Raw genomic sequence first — 25,000 nt, 5'->3', positions numbered from 1 at the left:
TCTTTAAATACTTAGCTTATTTTATGAAAGTTAGTTACCAAGACATTTCTCATCATCTAATATTTATTACTGTTCTTTATATACAGTGTTTCCTCTAGGATTTTTTCCAGCTGTGGCGGCAGACTCTGTTGGGCATTTTACACAGATCTACCAACTACATGTGGCGTTATTTCATTGACAAATGTCGTGAGCGCAGCATTAAGTGGAGATTGCATTCATGTAATAGCCTACGAGCATGTCAATCTCTGTGCTCGAGCGCCGATTTCCTCCGTTCGTGCACAAAACTTCTTGCGCGCCCTCAAATATACAGTGCAGATTTTCTTGTGCGCTCTTAAATAAACGCTGCTGAAGTGCCATTTAGCGCATTTATGTAAGGAGTATGTCTCCAACATTTATTAGATTTGCTAGGAATATTTATGAATGTCTCCAATAAACCTACAGAGCTGCATTAATACGTCCTGGAGTAAAGTGAAACGGCTATTAACTCCAGATAAAGTCATTGTATGCAGAACCACAGACCTTTATCTATAAATAAAATCTAATTATGGAAACTGTGTTCATAACTGAAAGCTACACCATGTTTGCTGGCCTCACGCACCTGTCAGTCAGTCAGCCAATCAGCACGTAACCTTAAATGGTTAAACAAAGAACGCACAGCTACGATTACAGAAAAGTTTGCGCTGTTATAATTCACTTACCTTTTAATGTGATTTTGGTGCGATTATAACCCGCTATTTAAAAAAAGCGACCGAATGTTTTGAATGAGAAGCTGTAATGTAGCCATGGCAGGATGAATTTTGGTTTGGCGCCTGGCCATGGAAGAATGAATGTAGCGGAAACCATGTATATAGCTGTTATTACTTTTTTAAAACTTTTTTCAGATGTTTGTTGTGTCATTTAGGAATATATTTGTGTGATTAAACAAAAATATTGTGGTAAAAAAAAATTATTTATCAGTTGTTGCTGGGTAAAACCTACCTTGCAAAATCACAACTGACCAATCAGAATCAAGTATTCCAGATAACCGTTAAAGATATATAAACATATAAAACACATATAAACATTTTTTTTCTGGATGTCCCTGCAGTAAAAGCATGTGAAGCAGCATTTGTGTTATGAATTGTCCTTAAGACTTGCAGTCTCCGTCTGATCCAGGAGAGCCAGTGGGAGCTCAATAAAATCACTACAGTAAAGCTCTGACCGATAACATGGGGGCTAATAATTTTGATTTTAAAATGTAAAACTGCTTTTATTCTAGCCAAAATAAAAGAAGTAAGCGTGATGAGTGTCGATGTAATGTAATTTTGTTCAGCCTTACATCTACTGTGATGTTTTCAATGACAAAATAAAGGAAACTGAAGCTGAAAGATGATTCGAAGTTCTCGGCTGAGCCTGTGTTATTTAGCGGTTGTTATCTCGGAAAAACATACCTTGCACTGTCAAAATGACAATGACAAAAACTTAATAGTAAAAGTAATAAAAAAGTCTGCTCACTGCCACTTTAGCTTTCAAAAACCAAATTTAATTGGGCAACGTTTCAACCTACAGTACATGGTCTTCATCACGTCACAGTGACTAAGACATAAAAATATATAACGCTTTTTTTTCTTTTTTTTTTTTCCCTGGATGTCCCTGCAGTGAATTGTTTCTTAAACTCGCAGTCTCAGTCTGATCCAGGAGAGCCTAATAAGATCACTACAGTAAAGGTCTGACTGATAACTAGGGCCAGACGAAATCTGCAGATGTTTTTTGCTATTTCAGCTGAGAATTTTGTTAAAAATCTGCAGATTTCTGTGGAATTATTTTGGGAGTCTCATAACTAAAACCTTAATATGTGAATAAAAAATCATATATTTTTTACTTTTATTTAATGTTTACAATGCTAATCCAATTAGATTTACATTATTTGGTAAACAAAGCAAGTCTCTCATATAATATATCTACTAAAAGACTGAAAATATTACTTTACAAACTGCATTGTACATAAATTAGATGAACATTTTCATATTAGTCAATAATATCACTGTAATTAATTTAAAAACTGAATAAAAATAGATTTACACACATTTACTCAAGCAAATAAACAGAATTAATGATGGGCTAAAAATCTGTGAAATTCTGCGCGCTCAGATTTCGTGTGGGCCTACCGATAACATTAGAGCTAATAATATTGACCTTAAAAGGGTTTTTAAAAAATGTCCAACTGCTTTTATTCTAGCCGAAATAAAAGAAATAAGCGTGCTGAGTGTCGATGTAATGTAATTTTGTTCAGCCTTACATCTACTGTGATGTTTCGAATGACAAAATAAAGGAAACTGAAGCTGAAAGATGATTCGAAGTTCTCGGCTGAGCCTGTGTTATTTAGCGGTTGTTATCTCGGAATAACATACCTTGCAATGTCAAAATGACAATGACAAAAACTTAATAGTAAAAGTAATAAAAAAGTCTGCTCACTGCCACTTTAGCTTTCAAAAACCAAATTTAATTGGGCAACGTTTCAACCTACAGTACATGGTCTTCATCACGTCACAGTGACTAAGACATAAAAATATATAACGCTTTTTTTGCTTTTCTTTTTTCCCTGGATGTCCCGGCAGTGAATTGATCCTTAAACTCGCAGTCTCAGTCTGATCCAGGAGAGCCTAATAAGATCACTACAGGAAAGGTCTGACCGATAACTAGGGCCAGACGGAATCTGCGGACGTTTTTTGCTATTTCGGCTGAGAATTTTGTTAAAAATCTGCAGATTTCTGTGGAATTATTTTGGGAGTATCATAACTAAAACCTTAATATGTGAATAAAAAATCATATATTTTTTACTTTTATTTAATGTTTACAATGCTAATCCAATTAGATTTACATTATTTGGTAAACAAAGCAAGTCTCTCATATAATATATCTACTAGAAGAAAGAAAATATTACTGTACAAAATGCATTGTGCATAAATTAGATGAACATTTTCATATTAGTCAATAATATCACTGTAATTTAAAAACAGAATAAAGATAGATTTACACACATTTACTCAAGCAAATAAACAGAATTAATGATGGGCTAAAATCTGTGGAATTCTGCGCGCTCAGATTCCTTGTGGGCCTACCGATAACATTAGAGCTAATAATATTGACCTTAAAAGGGTTTTAAAAAATGTCAAACTGCTTTTATTCTAGCCGAAATAAAAGAAATAAGCTTGCTGAGTGTCGATGTAATGTAATTTTGTTCAGCCTTACATCTACTGTGATGTTTTGAATGACAAAATAAAGGAAACTGAAGCTGAAAGATGATTTGAAGTTCTCGGGTGAGTCTGTGTTATTTAGCGGTTGTTATCTCGGAATAACATACCTTGCAATGTCAAAATGACAATGACAAAACCATCAAAAAATTCTGCTCACTGCCACTTTAGCTCTCAAATAACAAATTTAATTGGGCAACGTTTCAACCTGCATGGTCTTCATCAGGTCACAGTGACCAAGACATAAAAATATATAACATTTTTTTTTTTTCTGGATGTCCCTGCAGTAAAACATGTGAAGCAGCGTTTGTGTTGTGTGTTGTTTTTCAGACTCGCAGCGAGCTCAGTCTGATCCAGGAGAGTCAGCGGGAGCTCAATAAGAGCATCGAGCGCTACAGTAAAGCTCTGACCGATAACATGAGTCTGACAGACCTGGAGCAGATCATCGCTGAGGAAAACAACAGCAGCAGCACTGAAGCCAAGGTGAGGAATCATTAATGTCTTCATCATGTGCTGTTAATCTAATGTGTGCACCATATAGGTCACTTGACAGACTTTCATAAAACCTCTACCTACACCAGTGTAAAGTGAGTGTCTTCTATATCTAAGAAAGTACTCATGTTTTTTTTAAAAGACTGAATGACTGGTACATCGGGTAAAGTAGATCAAGAGCAACACACATGAAAACAAAAGTATCATTATGGCAATAATGGGATATGCAATATTCATATCGCAGAGTAATGTAATGTGTACATTTATATAATGCATTTAACATGTATAGCCATACACACAAAGCGCTTCACGATCATGGTCTCAATCGTGGTCTCTTCACACTAACACTGTTGTGTAGCATCCATTTGGATGATGCGACAGCTGCCACAGGACAACGGTGCCAGCTATTGGTGGAGTGGAGAGACTGTGATGGAGCCAATTCGGTGGATGGGGATGATTGGGAGGCCATGATGGGTTAGGGCTGATTGAGGGAATTTGGCCAGGACACCGGGGCTACACCCCTACTCTTTACCAGAAGTGACATGGGATTTTTAATAACCACAGAGAGTCAAAACCTCAGTTTAACATCTCATCTGAGAGACGGTGCTCACTGACAGTATAGTGTCCCCTTCACTATACTGGGTCATTAGGACTCCCTGCACCCCCTGCTGGCCTCTCTAACACCACTTCCAACAGCAGCATAGTTTTGCCATGTGTTCTCCCATTCAGATACTGAACAGGCTCAGCCCTGCTTAGTGAGTAACCGTTCTTAGGCTGCAGGGTGATATGGCTGTGGCAAAGAGAGGTGAAATATTTATTTATTTATTTATTTATTTTTTAATGAATGCACCGAAATAAAAATTCTGTGCAATGGTGTTATATATCAGTGCACTGCCCATGAGGCTATCAGCACAGACTGTCGGTGTTGGGCAGTAATATTTTCTATTACTTCTCTCAAATAGCAATAGTAAAGTTAGTTGCACACTGAATCCGAAATTTTCAGCCAGAATTTTTCGCACGTTAAAAAAATTCATTCGACCTTACATTGTGTGAATTGTATTGACACGCTGCCTACGAAACTTTCGTTCGTCATTTAAAAAAATGAACTGGGTTTGATTTATTTATTTTTTTTCCAAAAAAGCGCTTTGAAAGGTGTTTTGAGAGTCCAGAGCCAGCGTACAAGCGAAAAGCAAAATACAAAATGTCGTCATTTGAGCCACACATAACTTTATGACAAAAACAGTGCATAATAATAGACAAAATTCAATTCACCTTTATTTGTATAAAGCTTTTACGATTGTGTCAAAGCAGCTTCACATAAAAGGTCATAGTAAATTGGAACAGTGTAGTTCAGTTTGTAGTGTTTAAGTTCAGTTCAGTTTAGCTCAGTTCAGTGTGGTTTAATAATCACTACTGAGAGTCCAAACACTGAAGAGCAAATCCAACGATGCGCAGCTCTACAGATCCCGAACCATGCAAGCCAGTGGCGACAGCGGAGAGGGAAAAAAACTTCACTAAATGGCGGAAGTGAAGAAAAAAAACCTTGAGAGAAACCAGGCTCAGTTGGGTACGACCATTTTAATTTCTCCGCTGGCCAAACGTCTTGTGCAGAGCTGCAGTCTCAGCGGCGAACAGTTGAGAACCCCTACATGCTGAACTCTCTCTCCCCTGCTGCTGCTTGGGGTCTGTGTTTGTGATTGTGTGTCCATACATTTGATGTACTGCCCATAGACATTATAATCACCTCATGGTCCGCTTCAGTCCGTTGCTCTGATACGTCAATGGCCACCATCTATTATAATGTCTGTTCCGTATTTGCCTACGTAAGTAAACATGAGGAGTATCACAAGCAATGTATCAAAATTCCACTGATTTCCTGAAATAAACTTTGCATTTGGGGGTAATCCAGCGCTGATCTTTGATAATGAGCTGAACTCTCCATCTATTATTAGATAAACACAATATGTTGCATATTCCTCTTTCTTTTTCTTTGGAGAGGAGAGGAGAACAAAGTATGACTGCTTGAATTGACTCTGAAATGTTTTTCGTTTTGATCTGTTGACCACCTCTTAAGAGCGGGAAATTTCCAATATAAACTGTTGTAAATCTTAGGTTTGGTCTATTTTTAAAAGAAGTCACCCGGCAGCTTATTGCTAAAGTGGAAAAAAAGGCAAAAATGTGTGATAATGCAGTTTTTAGATATTAAACATACTTTTGGAGTATGTTGGTGATTAGCCCTCCTGTGAAATTGTAAGGTTTGAGTTTTTATTTGTCTTTAATTTGATTTATTTTAATATTTTATATATAGATATTTAACATTTTTAGCAATTCATTTTTCCTTTAAATTGATATATAAATAAATGCACACTTATAAATTGAATTTTATAAATTAAAAGCAAAAGATAGTGATTGATAGATAATGATTAACTGGAAATTTCAGTCACAAGGACTGGAAACACTAGTTATCGCTTTATTTGCTGTAAACATGTTTCCTGTTTACAACAAACAAGCTCATTTACTAGATGCCTCAGTGAAAACAAAGGCTAAATACTGATCATTTTAGAAATACGCTTTACACGAAGACAGCTCCAGTGGAAATTTAAGTTACAGTAAACCAGCAGTAATCCCTATATTATGAAGGAAATACGGTTTGAGTGTTTGGTCTTTTCCACAAACGTTTGTTCACATTTAAACTCTTCGAAAGGTTACAGAGAAACCACACACAGATATAGTTTAATTTCTGTTTAACGGGGGAAAAGATTGTTTTTCAGCACATTTCTAATCATAATAGTTTTAATAACTCATTTCTAGTAACTGATTTATTTTATCTTTGCCATGATGACAGTCAATAATATTTGACTAGATATTTTTCAAGATACTAGTATTCAGCTTAAAGTAACATTTAAAGGCAGTTAAAGTTAATTAGGCAAGTTAGGGTAATTAGGCAAGTCATTACTAACTGACTGTGGTTTGTTCTGTAGACAATCCAAAACAAATATTGCTTAAGGGGGCTAAAAATATTGACTTTTAAACTGTTTTAAAAAATTAAAAACTACTTTTATTCTAGCTCAAATAAAACAAGACTTTCTCCAGAAGAAAAAAATATTATAGCAAATACTGTGAAAAATTATTTGCACTGTTAAACTATGGAGCCAGTTCAGTCTCAATAATAATACATTTGCATTCATAAAACTAATAAATGCACAGCACAATTCGAAAATTCAAAACACAATTCATAAATCCACAACTCCAATTCATAAGCTTAAAACACAATTCATAAATCCACAACTCCAATTGATAAGCTTAAAACACAATTCATAAATCCACAACTCCAATTCATAAGCTTAAAACACAATTCATAAATCCACAACTCCAATTCATAAGCTTAAAACACAATTCATAAATCCACAACTCCAATTCATAAACTTAAAACACAATTCATAAATCCACAACTCCAATTCATAAGCTTAAAACACAATTCATAAATCCACAACTCCAATTCATAAACTTAAAACACAATTCATAAATCCACAACTCCAATTCATAAACTTAAAACACAATTCATAAATCCACAACTCCAATTCATAAACTTAAAACACAATTCATAAATCCACAACTCCAATTCATAAGCTTAAAACACAATTCATAAATCCACAACTCCAATTCATAAACTTAAAACACAATTCATAAATCCACAACTCCAATTCATAAGCTTAAAACACAATTCATAAATCCACAACTCCAATTCATAAACTTAAAACACAATTCATAAATCCACAACTCCAATTCATAAACTTAAAACACAATTCATAAATCCACAACTCCAATTCATAAGCTTAAAACACAATTCATAAATCCACAACTCCAATTCATAAACTTAAAACACAATTCATAAATCCACAACTCCAATTCATAAACTTAAAACACAAATCATAAACCCACAACTCCAATTCATAAACTTAAAACACAATTCATAAATCCACAACTCCAATTCATAAACTTAAAACACAAATCATAAACCCACAACTCCAATTCATAAACTTAAAACACAATTCATAAATCCACAACTCCAATTCATAAACTTAAAACACAATTCATAAACCTAAAAGTAAAAATCTAAAATATTTCCCCAATGCTCACACATATGCATCTTACATAAATACATTTAAAATGTTTACACAATTATGGATATATGACGTTCTTGGATTACTTTGCTCATGCATTTATGAATTATTTTAGATACGCTGCCTACGAAACTTTCATTCGTCATTTAAAAAATTGAACTGGGTTTGATTTATTTATTTATTTTTTTCCAAAAAAGCGCTTTGAAAGGTGTTTTGAGAGTCCAGAGCCAGCGTACAAGCAAGCGAAAAGCAAAATACAAAATGTCATTTCAGCCACACATAACTTTTATATATGAAGTTCTTGGATTACTTTCCTCATGCATTTATGAATTATTTTAGATGTGTTTATGAACCACTGAATGTGCATTTGAGAATGCTCACATGAGCATGGAGTCCTTTGAATTTGTGTGCGGTATTTTTGAGACCTTCCTGGCAGGACATGATTCGTACACATCTTTTTTTTTTTGTAGGATATTCCATTTAGCCAATCACTGTGAGTTTTTAATCCACCAATCAAAACACTCCACACTGAACAAACTCAAGAAGCTCCATTATTTAATTATTATTTTTTATAAAATAAAATAAACAGTTTGAACAGTATTATTAGACATTTGTCAAAAATTAAATAAGCTGGGTAACGTTATATATCTGTAATATTGAGGACGATGATCTTTATCATTCGCGAATGGTTGGATTCAATGCGTTCAATAGCAAATCTTACTGAACGAATCATTGATTCAAATGAATTGGTTAAATAAATGACTCGTTAGTAATGCAATCATTTGCTGCCACCTGGCTGGTTTTTTCAGTATATCATTTAGTTGATCACCTCTGTGGTCAGAATGTTATGTTTGAGTTGAATCCCATGACATTTTGCTGCTTTAATTGTTATGTAATTGCATTTATTATCTCATTCACTTTTAGATGGAGATACTTTGCCCCTGATGCTGCACAATAATGCAATGGAAATCACCTATTCAATTATTATCAGTCTATATTATTCTGATTAAATTGCTAAATTTAGCTTTAAAGATATCATTCTTCTTAGAGTCAAGGGGGAAAACAAATCTAAAGTCCATATTAAACACCATCTGGGAAATATTTGATAAATAATAATAATAATTCACAAGCAGGTGAATAATTTGACTTCAACTGTACATACACTCAAGTCTACTGTAGTGCTTTTACGTTTGTTATTGTGACTGTAATTACGGCTCACACTGGCTCAGTTTTTCCTCAGGAAATGAGGACGCTGAACGGTGCCCTCTTCATACTCATTACAATGATAATATTTTGAGGAGGAGAGCAAACATGACCATGAATGCTGTGTGTGTTTCAGGAGGATTCATTGGTTAAATCCAGGATGGCCATGTTTAACAGCAGCAGCTCTAAAGCAGTCACTTCAGACCCTTTCCAGAGCGAAGACCCCTTCAAAAGCGACCTCTTCAGTAAAGGTGCGCTTTTATGCATTTACCAATAGAGGGCATTTCTGCAAAGAGAAACTGTGTGATATTATATGGTATTAGACACATCAATGTACAGTGTGGCATATTCACTGTCTATTAGAACTGAGGGATTCATAGACTTTAAAGGCACAAAATGTAAAAAAAATCCATTAAAATATGCAAAAACAATTAGAAAAGTGTATATTTTTATTAAAATGTCACTGAAAGTGATTATAGACATCTGTGTTGTATTTTATGTCTTTTCTGAAATGTTTTTTTTTTAAGTTTCAGAATTAAATCCTGCTGTATATTTATTATTTACTAAATTATTAATTTAAAAGTGCTGCATGTAAGTTTTTGACTCTTCTAAAGAATTAAAATACCATAGTGTGTTTGCAGATATTTAAGAAACATGCCAAGTGATCTGAAAAACACTGCTGAAGTCAGATATTCTGCTTTGTAAATGTGTTTTCCGTGCTGGTATGCTGTCTTTGTTTTGGTCATTTAACCAGCCCAATGCCAGTTTTGCCAATTATATTTCAGCACACCGGGTTGCCCTTGTGGAACAGTGTATTTCATTCATTCAATCAGAAAGGCTCTCAAAGCATGTGTCTGTGACCGAAATGCGACCTCCGGTGGAAAGTAGCAGACTCCGAAATGAGACGCAGATTCAGAGTTCCACATGAGGTTATTAATTAGCAAGTACTATAATTATTACGAATGTAAACATTAGATGAGCAGGTTACATTTGTAGCCCTATGTCTTAACAACACGTTATGTGACTAGATTTGCAGTGATGAGCAATCAGCTGTTTGCACCAGATGAATCATGACAGAAATTTAAATACAGCCATTCAGAAGCACAGAATAGTGCACTTACTGCACTCCATTGAAATGGTAAGGTTTATAACCTAATTAATATATATTAAACCTCTTTAACATTATTGAATGGAGATGCTGAATTACCGATATGTGTTGGCTTGCACAGCGTTGGCTCCGAGTCACAGTCCTAAAGTTCAATTTCAAAGTTGACTTTTTTTTCAAGATCTGAGGTGAACTATCTGCTGCTGCTTTCAGTATATGGCAATAAATGTCATGTAAAACGGCATTCAAACTCACATTATTCCTTAAATCGGCCTTAAATCAGCATTTAGGCTCGATCATCAGACCTAGTTCAGAACCTGCTTCAACCACTGGGTGTAAAATTTACATACTACACCTTTAATTATTTGCAATTGTTAATTTATTTGTTTATTTTGTATTTATTTATTTTTTTAAATAATTTGTTGTTTTGTTTGTTATTCATTCGTTCTGTTCGGCTTAGTCCCTTTATTAATCTGAGGTCGCTACAGCGGAATGAACCGCCAACTTATCCAGCATATGTTTTACGCAGTGGATGCTCTTCCAGCTGCAACCCATCACTGGGAAACACCCATACACACTCATTCACACACATAAACTACGGACAACTTTAGCTTACCCAGTTCACCTGTACCACATGTCTTTGGACTTGTGGGAGAAACCGGAGCACCCGGAGGAAACCCACGCGAACGGGGGAACATGCAAACTCCACACAGAAATGCCAACTGACCCAGCCGAGGCTCGAACTAGCGACCTTCTTGCTGTGAGGCGACAGCACTACCTACTGCACCACCGCGTCGCCCTATTTTGTTTGGTTACTAATTAATGGACAAATAAATATATAAAAAAATCAATACGAATGAATTTTGCATGTAAACAGACTTCTTATTCAATATCTTAAATGTATAGCCATATTTGCTGTCGCAATAGGCGGAGGGTGAACAAACTCCAGGGTAAGGCTAAGATATGCTCTGCCCTTTAATGCATTTACAAAGATTTGTGACCGACCAAGAAGAGCACCGCCTATCAACAAAATATATTCTATTAACTATAAACTAAATGATCTCTGGTAATATAGGAATTGATTTAACAAGTGACACTGAGTATTCAACCCTTTTGCAAAAATAAATAAATAAATAAATAAATAAATAGCAAAAATGTGTCAAGAATCCAAAATCATTCACTTTGTCACGAGGCCAATCGAAAACTGAACTTGTAATTCAGCAATAAATATATAAATAAGCATTTTTAAACTGTGATTCGGATAGAGACAACAAAAAATACCATGAAAATATGACAACATAAACTAGGTAATTTCGTTGCATTATCACGGGCTGTGGTAAAGTTATTGCCAATAAAATTAAAGGCAACCACCGAGTAAAGGTGATCCAGTAGCCATTAACTAGCATGAGTAATTGTTTGTTTAAATTAGATTTATATTATTTCAAAATACAAATAAAAACATAATTAAAAATCTTGACTTCGTGGCATTATGCTGCATTAATCGCTCCTGTAGAAAACCCTTTGCAAAATTAAAATCATCCGCCAGTAGCATAAAGATCAGTAATGATGACGAGTGAAGAATGTAGTTTCAAAAGTTTCAAATGCAACCAAATAATCTATAGGCCTACATTTGATGAAATAAAGTAACGTAGAAGTATACTGAATCATTCCTATTTCTGAAAAATTAAGTTAATTAACTTAATAAGCAGTGTAATTAACCTAAAACTACTCTTAAAAAAACACATATAAATAAATAACACATACTTACACATTACTTCCCTTAAAAATTAATGAACACATTTAGCTACTTTTTAGCTACTTCGAAGTGACATTAGATTGTAATGTAGGCCTATTACTTTCCCCCAACACTGCAAATAAGATCAACATATGTCCTGTTATATTTTTCACACCTTTGAAATGTAAAATGAGTTCTCCTAACAATTGCCTAAACAAGATTACATTTACATTTACAGTTAGTCATTTAGCAGACGCTTTTATCCAAAGCGACTTACAAATGAGGACAAGGAAGCAGTTTACACAACTATAAGAGCAGCAGTGAACAAGTGCTGTAGGCAAGTTTCAGGTGTGTAAAGTCTAAGAAGCAAAGCATTAGTAATGTGTTTCTTTTTGTGAGAGAGTACAGTTAGTGGTATAGCCAGAGAGGCAGTTACAGATTAGGAAGGAAAGTGGAGACTAAATAGTTGAGTTTTTAGTCGTTTATTGAAGACAGCAAGTGACTCTGCTGTTCTGATGTAGTTAGGGAGTTCATTCCTCCAACTGGGCAGATTGAATGTGAGAGTTCGGGAAAGTGATTTCTTCCCTCTTAGGAATGGAACCACGAGGCGACGTTCATTCACAGAACGCAAGTTTCTGGAGGGTACATAAATCTGCAGAAGTGAGAGCAGATAAGAAGGAGCAAAGCTATGGAATAAAATCACTGTCATAAATATTTCGTGCGTAAATAAAATTCACGCATCCGTTATTATAAAATCGTAAAGGAAAACGGAGCGTACTCGTAATTTTACAAGGCTACAATTCCAAAATCTGCGATTAGAACAGACACAGATACGACATTTTGTTTTTCTGTTTGTTTATGACTGATACATTTATGATGGGTGTACTTTACAAACACGAATTACAGTTTCGCCACGGACACGAAGTCCTGATTACGAGTACGAATCAAACAGCGAGACTTCACTGTCAAAATTACGTCACCGCTGTTACAGGCATTAATAAACAAGCGAGAGTCATCGATCATAACGGCGCGCCTGCTGGACGTTCGAGCTTAAACACACCGTCTCAGGCAAGATTTCTGTTATTCCCTCTTTGAGAAATGTCCGTCATGAGCTGTAATAAAGGTTGAGACTTAATGAGGTCCTATTTCGCTGTGTTTCTTGGACATTTTACTGAATCAAAATGAAGAACGGGCCGAGGATAGAGAGCATGATGTCAGTTAACGTTACAGGCAGCGAGCGCAGAGTCTCTCAGTGAATCACTTAACTAAAACATGACATATGTTGATTAAGTCACGTATTTTAACTGTTTAAATAACTCTCAAATACTCTAAGATCACCAGAGAACACAAATTAAATTAGACAGATTTATCCAGTATAGGTAGATAAAACAAAGAAAAGTTTTACTCTTATCAGTTAATTAACTTTAAATAAACCAGAATAAGCAAAATATAATGTGGTAATTAAACAATCACCAATATAGAACAAACACACACAGAAAGAGAGAAACACACCGAATAGTATACGGCTAAAGGGTAATATAAATGTTTATGGTAATAGTTTATTAATTATAGTAATACAATATAATGTAACTAATAGTTTAATCAAGTAATATAACAAACAGATAATAACAAATAACATAACAAACGTTTATATCAATAGTTACTAATACCTTACTTTGTACAAATTTAAAGATAATATAAATATATATATATATCTGAACATATCATCCCCTTTCCATACATCAATGGGGAGCTTAATTATTCAGCTTTCAGATGACATACAGGTCTGTTTCAGATGATTGCCCCTCATGTCTGGTTTTGTGGTCCGGGGTCACATATTTAACATTTATTTATTTTGATTCATAGTCTCATAAATGTTTCACGTTACAAACTTCTGGTGAGCACAAACCCTCAAATATTTAAACTGCCTTTTGCTGATATCTTCATTACATAATAGATCAATATTCGATCTGGCTTTAAAAAAGGTGACTTAATCAACAGATGTCATGTTATAGTTAAACACCGTTCAGTGATTCACTGAGAGACTCTGCGCTCGCTGCCTGTAACGTTAACTGACATTATGCTAGCTCTCTATCCTCGGCCCGTTCTTCATTTTGATTCAGTAAAATGTCCAAGAAACACAGCGAAATAGGACCTCATTAAGTCTCAACCTTTATTACAGCTCATGACGGACATTTCTCAAAGAGGAAATAACAGAAATCTTATCTGAGACGGTGTGTGTAAGCTCGAACGTCCAGCAGGCGCGCCGTTATGATCGATGACTCTCGCTTGTTTATTAATGCCTGTAACAGCGGTGACGTAATTTTGACAGTGAAGTCTCGCTGTTTGATTCGTACTCATAATCAGGACTTCGTGTCCGTGGTGAAACTGTAATTCGTGTTTGTAAAGTACACCCATCGTAAATTTATCATTCATAAACAAACAGAAAAACAAAATGTCGTATCTGTGTCTGTTCTAATCGCAGATTTTGGAATTGTAGCCTCGTAAAATTACGAGTACGCTCCGTTTTCCTTTACGATTTTATAATAACGGATGCGTGAATTTTATTTACGCATGAAATATTTATGACAGTGATTTTATTCCATACAAAGCCAGAGGTCGCTTTGTAAGCAAACATCAGAGCTTTGAATTTGATGCGAGCAGCAACTGGCAGCCAGTGCAAACGGGTGAGTAGCGGAGTGACATGTGCTCTTTTGGGTTCAACAAAGACCACTCGTGCTGACTCGTGCTGATTACTACACTAGGCTAGACTACTACGTTACAACGACCAAAATAAGGCATTTCATTTAATGCTGAAAACAAATTAAACCAGAATAATATAATATTATAACTCTCTCGCAATACTCATTTGTCATTTTACTACTTATGTCATTGACCAGCAAATCAGAATAGTCCGCTGGCTAACACTTTTGGTTTCGTTTTCAGAGTTGCTGCCAACTCCAGTAATAAACAGAGCTCATCAGTGCAAAGTGCGGAGTTGGACAGTTCCATTTTTGAGCGGATATGGGCTTTAAATTTGATTGACAAAATTACAATAACTAAAGTGTTCTGTTAATCATCAACATCATATTCCGCCTTGCACCAGTTACATGTATTCAATGCAGTCTTTTTCTTTGCTGCCATCTCCGTGGTCTCTGGCCAGGGGGAGGCTAAGGCTTCCCCAGCCTTACACATGCTTCGCCTATGGCTGTCGCCTTATTTGAATCCAGATTAAACTTGCTTTTAAATCTAAATGCGATGACAAATCTTTATGCACAACTTGCCTTGTTGAGGCTACTGGTCTCAACGTTTTTGCTGAGCTGCTGTGGGTGTTTTAACATTTTGTGTATCGATTATTGTTTTCCAGCTGATCCGTTTGGAGGAGATCCATTCAAGCAGAATGACCCGTTTAAAGACCCCTTCGCTAATTCTGATCCTTTTGGAGAAAGTTCATCAAGTCAACTCAAGGTGAATTAAAAAAAATATTGCCAATCTGCTGCCATTATTTACCAGAAAGAGCATGCATACTATCAGTTATGCAGCACTGAAAAAAATGATTCATTGGGTTTACTTACTTTTTTAGTAATTAATTCAATTCATATTTATTTATATAGCTCTTTTTACAATGTAAATTGTCAAAGCAGCTTCACATAGTTCTAGTAAAGTCCAGATTTTAGAGTTGAAGTCCTGTTTAATTCAGTTCAGTGTGGTTTAAATTTCACTGCTGAAAGTCCAAACACTGAAAAGCAAATCCATCGATGCGCAGCTCCACAAGTTCCAATCCGAGCAACATTGGCGGGAAAAAAACCCACCAATTAACGAAGTGAAGAGGAAAAGAAAACCTTCAGTGCAACTAGGCTCTGTTGGGCACGACCATTCTAGGCGCTGGAGAATGCTGGACGTCCATCGTGGAGAACTGCAGGTGTGAGTAGGTCAGCCTAGTAGGTTTTTCAGGAATTAGTCTCATGCACACCATTCCTCCATGACCACCACAGCAGCTGCTTAGGATACGGCCTGGTCCAGGATTATGGATACCTTGGCATCATTTCTCCACTGGTCTTGGATCGCATCAATGGCGCTGCACAACCACTAGAGGCCTCGGGATAAGTATCATCCGGTGGAAATAGAGAATAAAGAAAGTAATTAGCGTAGCTGCTGTTCATAGTGTATTTAAACGAGATGCAAAAATGGAGGGTTATAAATGAAAATAGGAGATATAGAAACAAACATGTAAAGCATAGGAGTATTTCTAACAAAAACGTCTGGTGCATTATGACAGGAGGAGTGTGTCCTGCAGGTGGTTGTCAAGCCTGCTGTCCTGCATGCAGCACATTTATGCATCATACCTTTATGCGATGCATGCGATGGGTTATGCTTTATGCGATGTCTGAGCCTCGGGCATTATCAAGAAGGGTATTCCAGAGTTTAGGAGCCATGAATAAGAAGGCTCGACCTTTTTGACTTTGCTGTTCTAGGTACTACCAGAAGCCCTGAGTTTTGAGATCTTAAAGAGCGAGTTGAATTGTAGCTAGACAGAAGGTTGGCTAGATAAACAGGAGCTAGAATATTTAAAGCTTTATTGGCAAAACGCAATATTTTATAATTATTACGAAACTTAACAGGCAGCCAGTGTAAGGAGGATAAAATTGGTGTGATGTGATTATATTTTCTAGACCTGGTAAGAACTCTGGCAGCTGCATTTTGCACTTGCTGAAGTTTGTTAATAGAGGATGCTGGGCAGCCAGCAAACAGAGCATTACAGTAATCCAGCCTAGAAGTCATAAAAGCATGAACTAACTTTTCTGCATCTGAGATGTATAGCATACTAATAAGTGGTTGCAAACAACTGATATGGGCTGAATTTAAACAAATTAGGTTGAGCATTACTCCATTTAATTTGTTTGTTTAAATTCAGCACATATCAATTGTTTGCCACCAGTTACATTTTTTTTAGTAAATTTTTTTTTAAAAATTAGTAAATCCAGTGAATCATTTTTTCAGTGTATTGTGGCTAATAATCGTTTTTAAATCAGTTGCATCAGTCTGAGTAAGAGATATTTTAGTATTGGCATACTATAAAAGATCTGTTTTCAAGTTCAAATTAAACATTTGATTTAGAGTTAATTAGTTTAGTTATTTAGGGATGTACTGAATTACAAAAATGTATTTATTTATTTTATTTATCAGGATCCCCATTAGCCACTACCAAGGTAGTGGCTATTCTTCCTGGGGTCCATCAAACACAACACAAATTACGTTAATACATAACAACAACATCAATAAAAACATTAAAATACAAAATTCATACATAACATCCAGATCAACAATCCACTTAATTTTGTGCCATTAAATATTTCCTAAACGATTTTTTAAAACCTCATTTTACTTGTTACAAAGCATGTAATGTCTGATGGCAATTCATTCCATGTTTTCATTCCTCTATACATTACAGTCCGTTGCTTTGCATTAGTTTTTGAAACGGGAAGCAAAAAATTTCCTTTTGATGCATGCCTGGGGCCTCATGTATCAACGCTGCGTATGCACAAAAACTTTGCGTACGCCAGATTTCACACTCATGTTTGGATTTACTTACGATGAAATGAACGTGGGAGTGTGCGTTGGTCCATGCCAACCTCATGTCTGGCGTACGTGCATTTCTTGTGTGTGTTTGTTTTATTTCCATTGGCGACTCCTAGAGGCACACTGCAAAGTGTCTTTGAGCCGTGCAATGGCAGCTGTATGGGACGGGATCATCCGCATGTCTAGCAGGTATATAAGGTTTCCATACCATGCAGTTGACCAGCCAAACATTAAAGCGCAATTTGCAGCGATCGCCTGTTTTCCCAATGTAATCTGAGTGATCGATATATATATATATATATATATATATATATATATATATATATATATATATATATATATATATATATTTACTAACAATAACTAATAATAAACAGCATTTAATAATCATAACAGTATTTTCTAATGCCTTATCAAAATCCAAAGTTGTTAATGCACATTAGTTAATGCACTGGGAGTTAACATGAACAACTTCATTTTAATTAACTAATGTTAACAAAGCTGATTAAATACTGTAATAAGTGTATTGTTCATAGTTTGTTCGTGTTATGCAATAATGTATTTAAGTATTTATTCATTGCCTTTTGTGATTTTTAAATTGGTTTTCATTAAATATATTAGTATTTGTTATATACAGTGGGTACAGAAAGTATTGACACCTTCAATTGGGTTTAAGTCAGGGCTCTGGCTGGGCCATTCAAGAGCAGTCACAGAGTTGTTGTGAAGCCACTCCTGTGTGTACATTGAGGAAAAAAAATGAACTTAAATGTTTTTAGCAAATGGCTGCAAAATAACAAAGAGTGAAAAATTTAAGGAGATTGTATTTGAATCACACATTTTATTTATGTTATATTAGGTTTTTATAGTGTTTTCTTCTGCTAAGGTGTTCTTCATGAATATTAGTTTGTTATTTTCTTGCTGAGTGTCAATGTAACGTGTTTTCATTCTGCAATACATCTACTATGATGTTCTGAATTATGAAAATGAAGGAAACTGAACTGAAACGGTTGTTAGCAAATAAATTAACTAATGGAATCTTATTGTAAACTGAGTTATATTTAGTTTATATAGCAAAGTTAAAGCCGGTCTATTCAGCATTTAAAACCGTAAATAAAGCTTCTCAAAATAAAGTCTTATCCCTGAGGATTTTGCATGTTGCAGCCTATAAGATGATATTTTGTGGTGAGAAACATGTCATAATGTACTTTACCACATTTTTCTTGTTAGTGCTCTGTAATTCCTATGATGCAGTGTGGTTTGTGTCTCACTTTTTGTGTTTCCCACAGGCCAGTCCTTTCACCAGACGAATCAGCCAGACGTCAATGAGTCCAAAACCCAAAGACTCAGGTATGATGTTCATTCATTTACATTTTATCTATTAGCCAGCATCAGTGGATAGCTTATAAATGACCCATTAAGCTTGGCTAGGCAAAGCTACACTGTAAAAAATTGCTGTAAAATACACTCACTGCCCACTTTATTAGGTACAACTTACTAGTAACGGGTTGGACTCTCTTTTGCCTTCAGAACTGCCTTAATCCCTCGTGGCATAGATTTAATAAGGTACTGGAAATATTCCTCAGAGATTTTGACATGATAGTATCAAACAGTTGCTGCAGATTTCTCGGTTGCACATCCATGATACGAATCTCCCGTTCCACCACATCCCAAAGGTGCTCTATTGGATTGAGCTCTGGTGATTGTGGAGGCCATTTGAGTACAGTGAACTCATTGTCATGTTCAGGAAACCAGTCTGAGATGATTCTCGCTTTATGACATGGTGCGTTATCCTGCTGGAAGTAGCCATCAGAAGATGGAGACACTGTGGACATAAAGGGATGGACATGGTCAGCAACAATACTCAGGTAGGCTGTGACGTTGACACGATGTTCAATTGGTACTAATGGGCCCAAAGTGTGTCAAGAAAATATCCCCCACACCATTACAACACCACCACCAGCCTGAACTGTTGATACAAGGCAGGATGCATCCGTGCTTTCATGTTGTTGATGCCAAATTCTGACCCGACCATCTGAATGTCACAGCAGAAATGGAGACTCATCAGACCAGGCAACATTTCTGAAGTAACCAGCTCGAACCAGCTTAAACCAGCTCGTCTGGCACCAACAACCATGCCAAGTTCAAAGTCATTTAAATCACCTTTCTTCCCCATTCTGATGCTCAGTTTGAACTGCAGCAGATCGTCTTGACCGTGTTTACATGCCTAAATGCATTAAATTGCTGCCATGTGATTGGCTAAGTAGAAATTTGCATTAACGAGCAGTTGGACACTTTACCTAATAAAGTGGCCGGTGAGTGTATATATTATTACTAGCAATTTACTGGTGTCCAGTAATACCATCAAATTTACAAGTGTACTGTTAATTAACATTTACAATTGTCCCGTAAAACTACGGCACAGTTGTAGTTGTTAATTAACAGTGCACTTGTGAATTTTGCCAGTAATACTGTCAAATTTACATGCATTTACATTTTACATTTAGTCATTTAGCAGACGCTTTTATCCAAAGCGACTTACAAATGAGGACAAGGAAGCAATTTACACAACTATAAGAGCAGCAGTGAATAAGTGCTATAGACAAGCACTTTTTGTGTGCATATTTACACAGTGTTACTGGCAACCAAAATATTATGGTAAAGTAATTTAGGATGTCATAAAGCATTCCACTGAAATAAGCCAAGTTATTTATTGTGCTTTATGTTCATCAAAGAATCTCGCCTCTATTGAGAAAAAAGAGAGTAAAATACTAAGAAATTATCGTTTGCAGTCACCATTTTACAGTATATTAACTTGGGAAACATTTATTTAAAACTGTAATAATGTTTTGTATCAGATAAATGCATCATTGGTGACCATAAAAGAGTTAATGTTTTACTTTTAAATGGGTCAAAAGCATCTAAACTATATGTACTAGGTTTAGAGATAAAATACTGTAAGTCAAGGTGTCGCTCCACATCCTTTTGTTTTGTTGTTTTATCGGTTCATCTGTCTGTTAGAGGAAGCCACGAGGTCTTCTGTGTGCTGATGCATGTTTTCATAGTAGAACAGTAGTAGAGCTTGAAAACTCATTAAAAAGAGACAATAACATTTATGTCTGAGAGACATGTTACTCTTCAGTAACACCATATTAAAGCAGGGTACATTGTTTATAAAGTGATTTGTACAATACAGAGTTGTGCAAAGCAACTATACAGTAATATACAATATTACATTGCATAAATTCACTTAAAACATTACATTGCTCAAATGACTAATTTAAAATGAGTTGAAGCCATTAAACAACTACTACTACTATTACTCAACTAACTTTTCTGTTCAATCAACTTAAATTTGTAAAAACTAGCAAGTTAACTTAATTATGTTGTCCCAACTCAAACTGATTTTTAAACTGTTGGAAATACAGTGATAGATTTTGTAATATACAGGTTTGTGGCTCTTAATTTCTTTTTGATAAGTCATCATTTATGAGCTGAAATAAAGTATAATATCAAAGTATACTATAGCAAAGGCTTTAGAGTAAATGTAAAAAAATGTACTGCTCAAATTGCTTCAGATTTTAGAGTTGCTCAATGAAAAGTCTTTATTTGAAAGCTTTAATTCTATATTTGATTTGGATTTGTCATATCATTTGATACAATTTACATAACTTCCATACTTCTATATATTTATTAAATCAAATTATATAAAAAATCCAATCAAAAAATGTAATCAAATCCAAATAAAAGCTTCCAAATAACGACTTTTAATTGAGTAACTGTTAAGTTTAAAGTAATTTTGACAGTAAATTCTCTTAAATTTACTGTAAAGTCTTTAATATAACCTTTACTATTATATTTATATACAATTTACATAAATTCCATACTTCTATACATTTATTATATCAAATGATATCAAAAATTTGATAAATAGAATCAAATCTAAATAAAAGCTTCCAAAATAAAGACTTTTAATCGTATAACTGTTAAATTTAAAGAAATTTTGACAGTAAATTCTCTTATATTTACTGTAAAGTCTTTCTTATAACATACTTTACTATATTTGCATACAATTTACATAACTTCCACACATATATTTATTATATATATTATCAAAAATCCAATTAAAAGTACGATCAAATCTAAATAAAAGCTTCCAAATAAAGACTTTTAATTGAATAACTGTTAATTTTGACAGTAAAGTCTGATATAACATTATTTGCTATATTTACATACAGTTTACATAACTTTCATACATCTATATATTTATTATATCACAGATCCAATAAAAAATAGTCAAATCTAAATAAAAGCTTCCAAAATAAAGACTTTTAATCGTATAACTGTTAAATTGAAAGAGATTTTGCCAGTAAATTCTCTTATATTTACTGTAAAGTCTTTTTTATAATATACTTTACTATATTTCCATACAATTTACATAACTTCCACACATATATTTATTATATAAATTTTCAAAAATTCAATTAAAAATACAATCAAATCTAAATAAAAGCTTCTAAAAATAAGACTTTTAATTGAATAACTGTTAAATTTAAAGAGATTTTGCCAGTAAATTCTCTTATATTTACTGTAAAGTCTTTTTTATAACATACTTTACTATATTTCCATACAATTTACATAACTTCCACACATATATTTATTATATAAATTTTCAAAAATCCAATTAAAAATACAATCAAATCTAAATAAAAGCTTCCAAATAAAGACTTTTAATTGAAAAACTGTTAAGTTTGACAGTAGATTCTCTTATATTTACTCCTGAGGCTTCACAGAATGATCAAATAAAGAGCATGTTTCATATTTATATTTGTTAAAAAGCTAGCGGTCAGCTGCCTCAAAATTTCCTGTGGCCTGTTTCTATTAATAGCTCTTTTACGCACACGTTTAGCTACAGGCCTTCCCAAAATAGTCCCGTCCAAACAAGCAGCGCTTTGTGGCCAAAAGTAACGTAACGGTCCAAATGACAGCACCTTTTTTTCTCTCTTACTCTTGTTTTTCTCTGACGGTGAACAGGTAAGCTCTTTCTGCGCGTCCCGTCTGAGGAAACGGGGTTAATTTATGGGAAACACGCAGACTGAGGTGCTCCTGAAATAGCTTTCTTTTTATTTTTTTTACGGGAACACTAGAGAGTGTGTTTGGAGCTGTTAGTGGTCTCACACTTTCAGAAGTGTTCAGGAAACTCGCACGCATTTTACTGGCTCAGCTTTCTCACTGCAAACACACCGATGCACAATAGGTTTCGTTCTTCACAACACACACACACATGGTTTTGAATAAACAGTCGGTTGGGTTTGGAATTCATTCCGGGGATGAACCTTTTGAACTCCGGAATTTCTTTGAATGTAACATTTTAAAAAAAGAATGCAATAAAATGATCAAAAGTCACAGATCTATTATAGTACAAAAAAACTAGATTTAAAATATATATTTTTAATGAAGGAGAATAAAGAACAATGATTTTTTAAATCTGTTTGTTATTAAAATAAAAATATACTTGTGTATGCATGTATGTATGCATGTACTGTATGTAGTGTATGTAAATGTGCACGTATGTAAATATAAATAAAAGTTATTTTAAAGAGCCCCTATTGTACATGAAATAGGGTCATATTTTGATTGTAAGGGTCTAATTTGCATGCAAGGTCAAAAAACACGTTGATGGTCTTATAGTCTGCATTTATTTTTACCTAATTATCCCAGCGACTCCCATATGAATCGTTCAGCGATTCATTTGTTCCCAAACCCCTCCTCAGCGCGAAGCTAATCTGCGCTGATTGGACCGATGACAGCCTGCTGCGATTGGTCGACACTGACAGGCTTCAGCACGAGACAGAGTGAAATGCCCAGCTGCTAATCAACAATATAAAAGTAGTCACAGTGCACACCCGCTTCATAGTGTAAGGCGTGGATTTTGGCTGCCAGTGGGTGAATGTAAATACAGACGATGGACTTGAAAATACCGTTGACTAGCTATTTTATTGAGCAAAAACTCCCATTACCCTCCTCCTCAGAGGACACAACACACACGCCTAGAGCGCCAGTTCAGCTTGCTGTGTGCAATTTAGATAACTCATCTAGAACCTGAGCTGAACTTTTTGGAAACTTGACCGTTGCATGTGTGTAGGAACAGCTGACGATCCGTAAACAAAGCGGCACGCGTCGTGTTTTCAACGTGGCTTTACACACGATATGAGAATATCAAGAGTTAACCTGATACAGTACACACGGTTACAAGTAACAAAACACAACTAAATGCATCATTTGCAAGCTAGAGTAAACGAGGCAATAATTTTAATCGCACGTACTTACACTGGTGAAATGGAGGAAGAAACTGATCCATGATGCACTGATCCATGTTCTGACAGTCTTTACTGATCCTTCCTTTAACAAACGGCCGATGAAGTCTTCTGTGTAAGCATGTAGTTTCCAGAAGCACTCGAACTGCTCAAGGCTGGGCAATAATGCTGAGCTTTCATCTTTGGGTGAACTGTCAATAATATCCATCTTCACAGCGTGACTTCATTCCACCGGTGTCTCTCTCTCTTTGTGTGTGTGTGTGTGTGTGAATTTTTTTCTGTTAGTGGGCGGGGCCGCAGATTTCAAATCTCCAGGGTTTGCGCGCGCAACTACTTGTGTTTCGTAGCCGCGTCATCACGAAACACCTAATGACTCGTTATCAAGACGACTCGTTTGAAGCACTATGAGTCGACTCTTTTATAGATGAATCAATAGTTTTAAACACTGTACACTTACAGATTTAAGCCTTAGCTGGATATTTAACTTCACTTAGAGCTGTGTTACACACTACATGGAAGGGCATTTTCAAAAACCCACAATATGGGCTCTTTAAATTGTTGTAATACTTTTTAAAATCTGATTAATTTAGAAAAAAACTGCTTATATAACAGGAATAAATTACATTGTTTAAAACAGTCAAAGATAATGCAATAAAATGATTGAAACGTTTTGTTTGTTTGAAAGTTTTATTCTTTAAAAAAAAAATTTTTAAAACAGAATTTTAAACGGTTTTTAAAATATCTTTGGGTTGAATAAGAAATCTATTATCTTGTAAGTTAAAGAAAAATGTTATTTTAAATTGTAGTAATATTTCACAATAATACTTTTAAAATCAGACTAATAAAAGAAATTAGCTTTGAATCACAGCTTCGAATTACATTAAAAAGCAAGGGTGAAGTATAACTGCTACATTTGATCTGTTTGTGTTATAAAAATAAACTTGTTCAAATAAAAGTTATTTTAAATCATGATGTTTCACAATACAGATAATCTAGAAATGTGTTTAAAAATAAGAAATATATACAGTTGAAGTCAGAATTATTATTTTTCTTTTTTTAAATATTTCCCAAATGATGTTTAACAGAGCAAGGACATTTTCACAGTATGTCTGATAATATTTTTTCTTCCGGAGAAAGTCTCATTTGTTTTATTTCAGCTAGAATAAAAGCAGTTTTGAATTTTTTATAAACTATTCTAAGGTCAAAATTATTAG

At 34.8% G+C, this 25,000-nt stretch overlaps 1 protein-coding gene across 2 annotated transcripts in view; it reads left to right on the top strand.

The window, feature by feature from the left end:
* The window catches only part of eps15l1b (epidermal growth factor receptor pathway substrate 15-like 1b), a 102,963-nt gene that overhangs the window by 40,666 nt on the left and 37,297 nt on the right, over positions 1-25,000 (top strand). For both annotated transcript variants that reach the window (XM_056445959.1, XM_056445968.1), the window contains exons 17-20: positions 3,564-3,716; positions 9,189-9,303; positions 15,260-15,360; positions 18,759-18,819. In XM_056445959.1, coding sequence (XP_056301934.1) covers positions 3,564-3,716; positions 9,189-9,303; positions 15,260-15,360; positions 18,759-18,819 — 430 coding nt within the window. The remainder of the gene's footprint in view (positions 1-3,563; positions 3,717-9,188; positions 9,304-15,259; positions 15,361-18,758; positions 18,820-25,000) is intronic.

Source organism: Danio aesculapii, chromosome 2, assembly GCF_903798145.1.
Source record: "Danio aesculapii chromosome 2, fDanAes4.1, whole genome shotgun sequence".
Lineage (NCBI taxonomy): Eukaryota > Metazoa > Chordata > Actinopteri > Cypriniformes > Danionidae > Danio > Danio aesculapii.
This window is presented reverse-complemented; position numbering and strand designations above follow the sequence as displayed.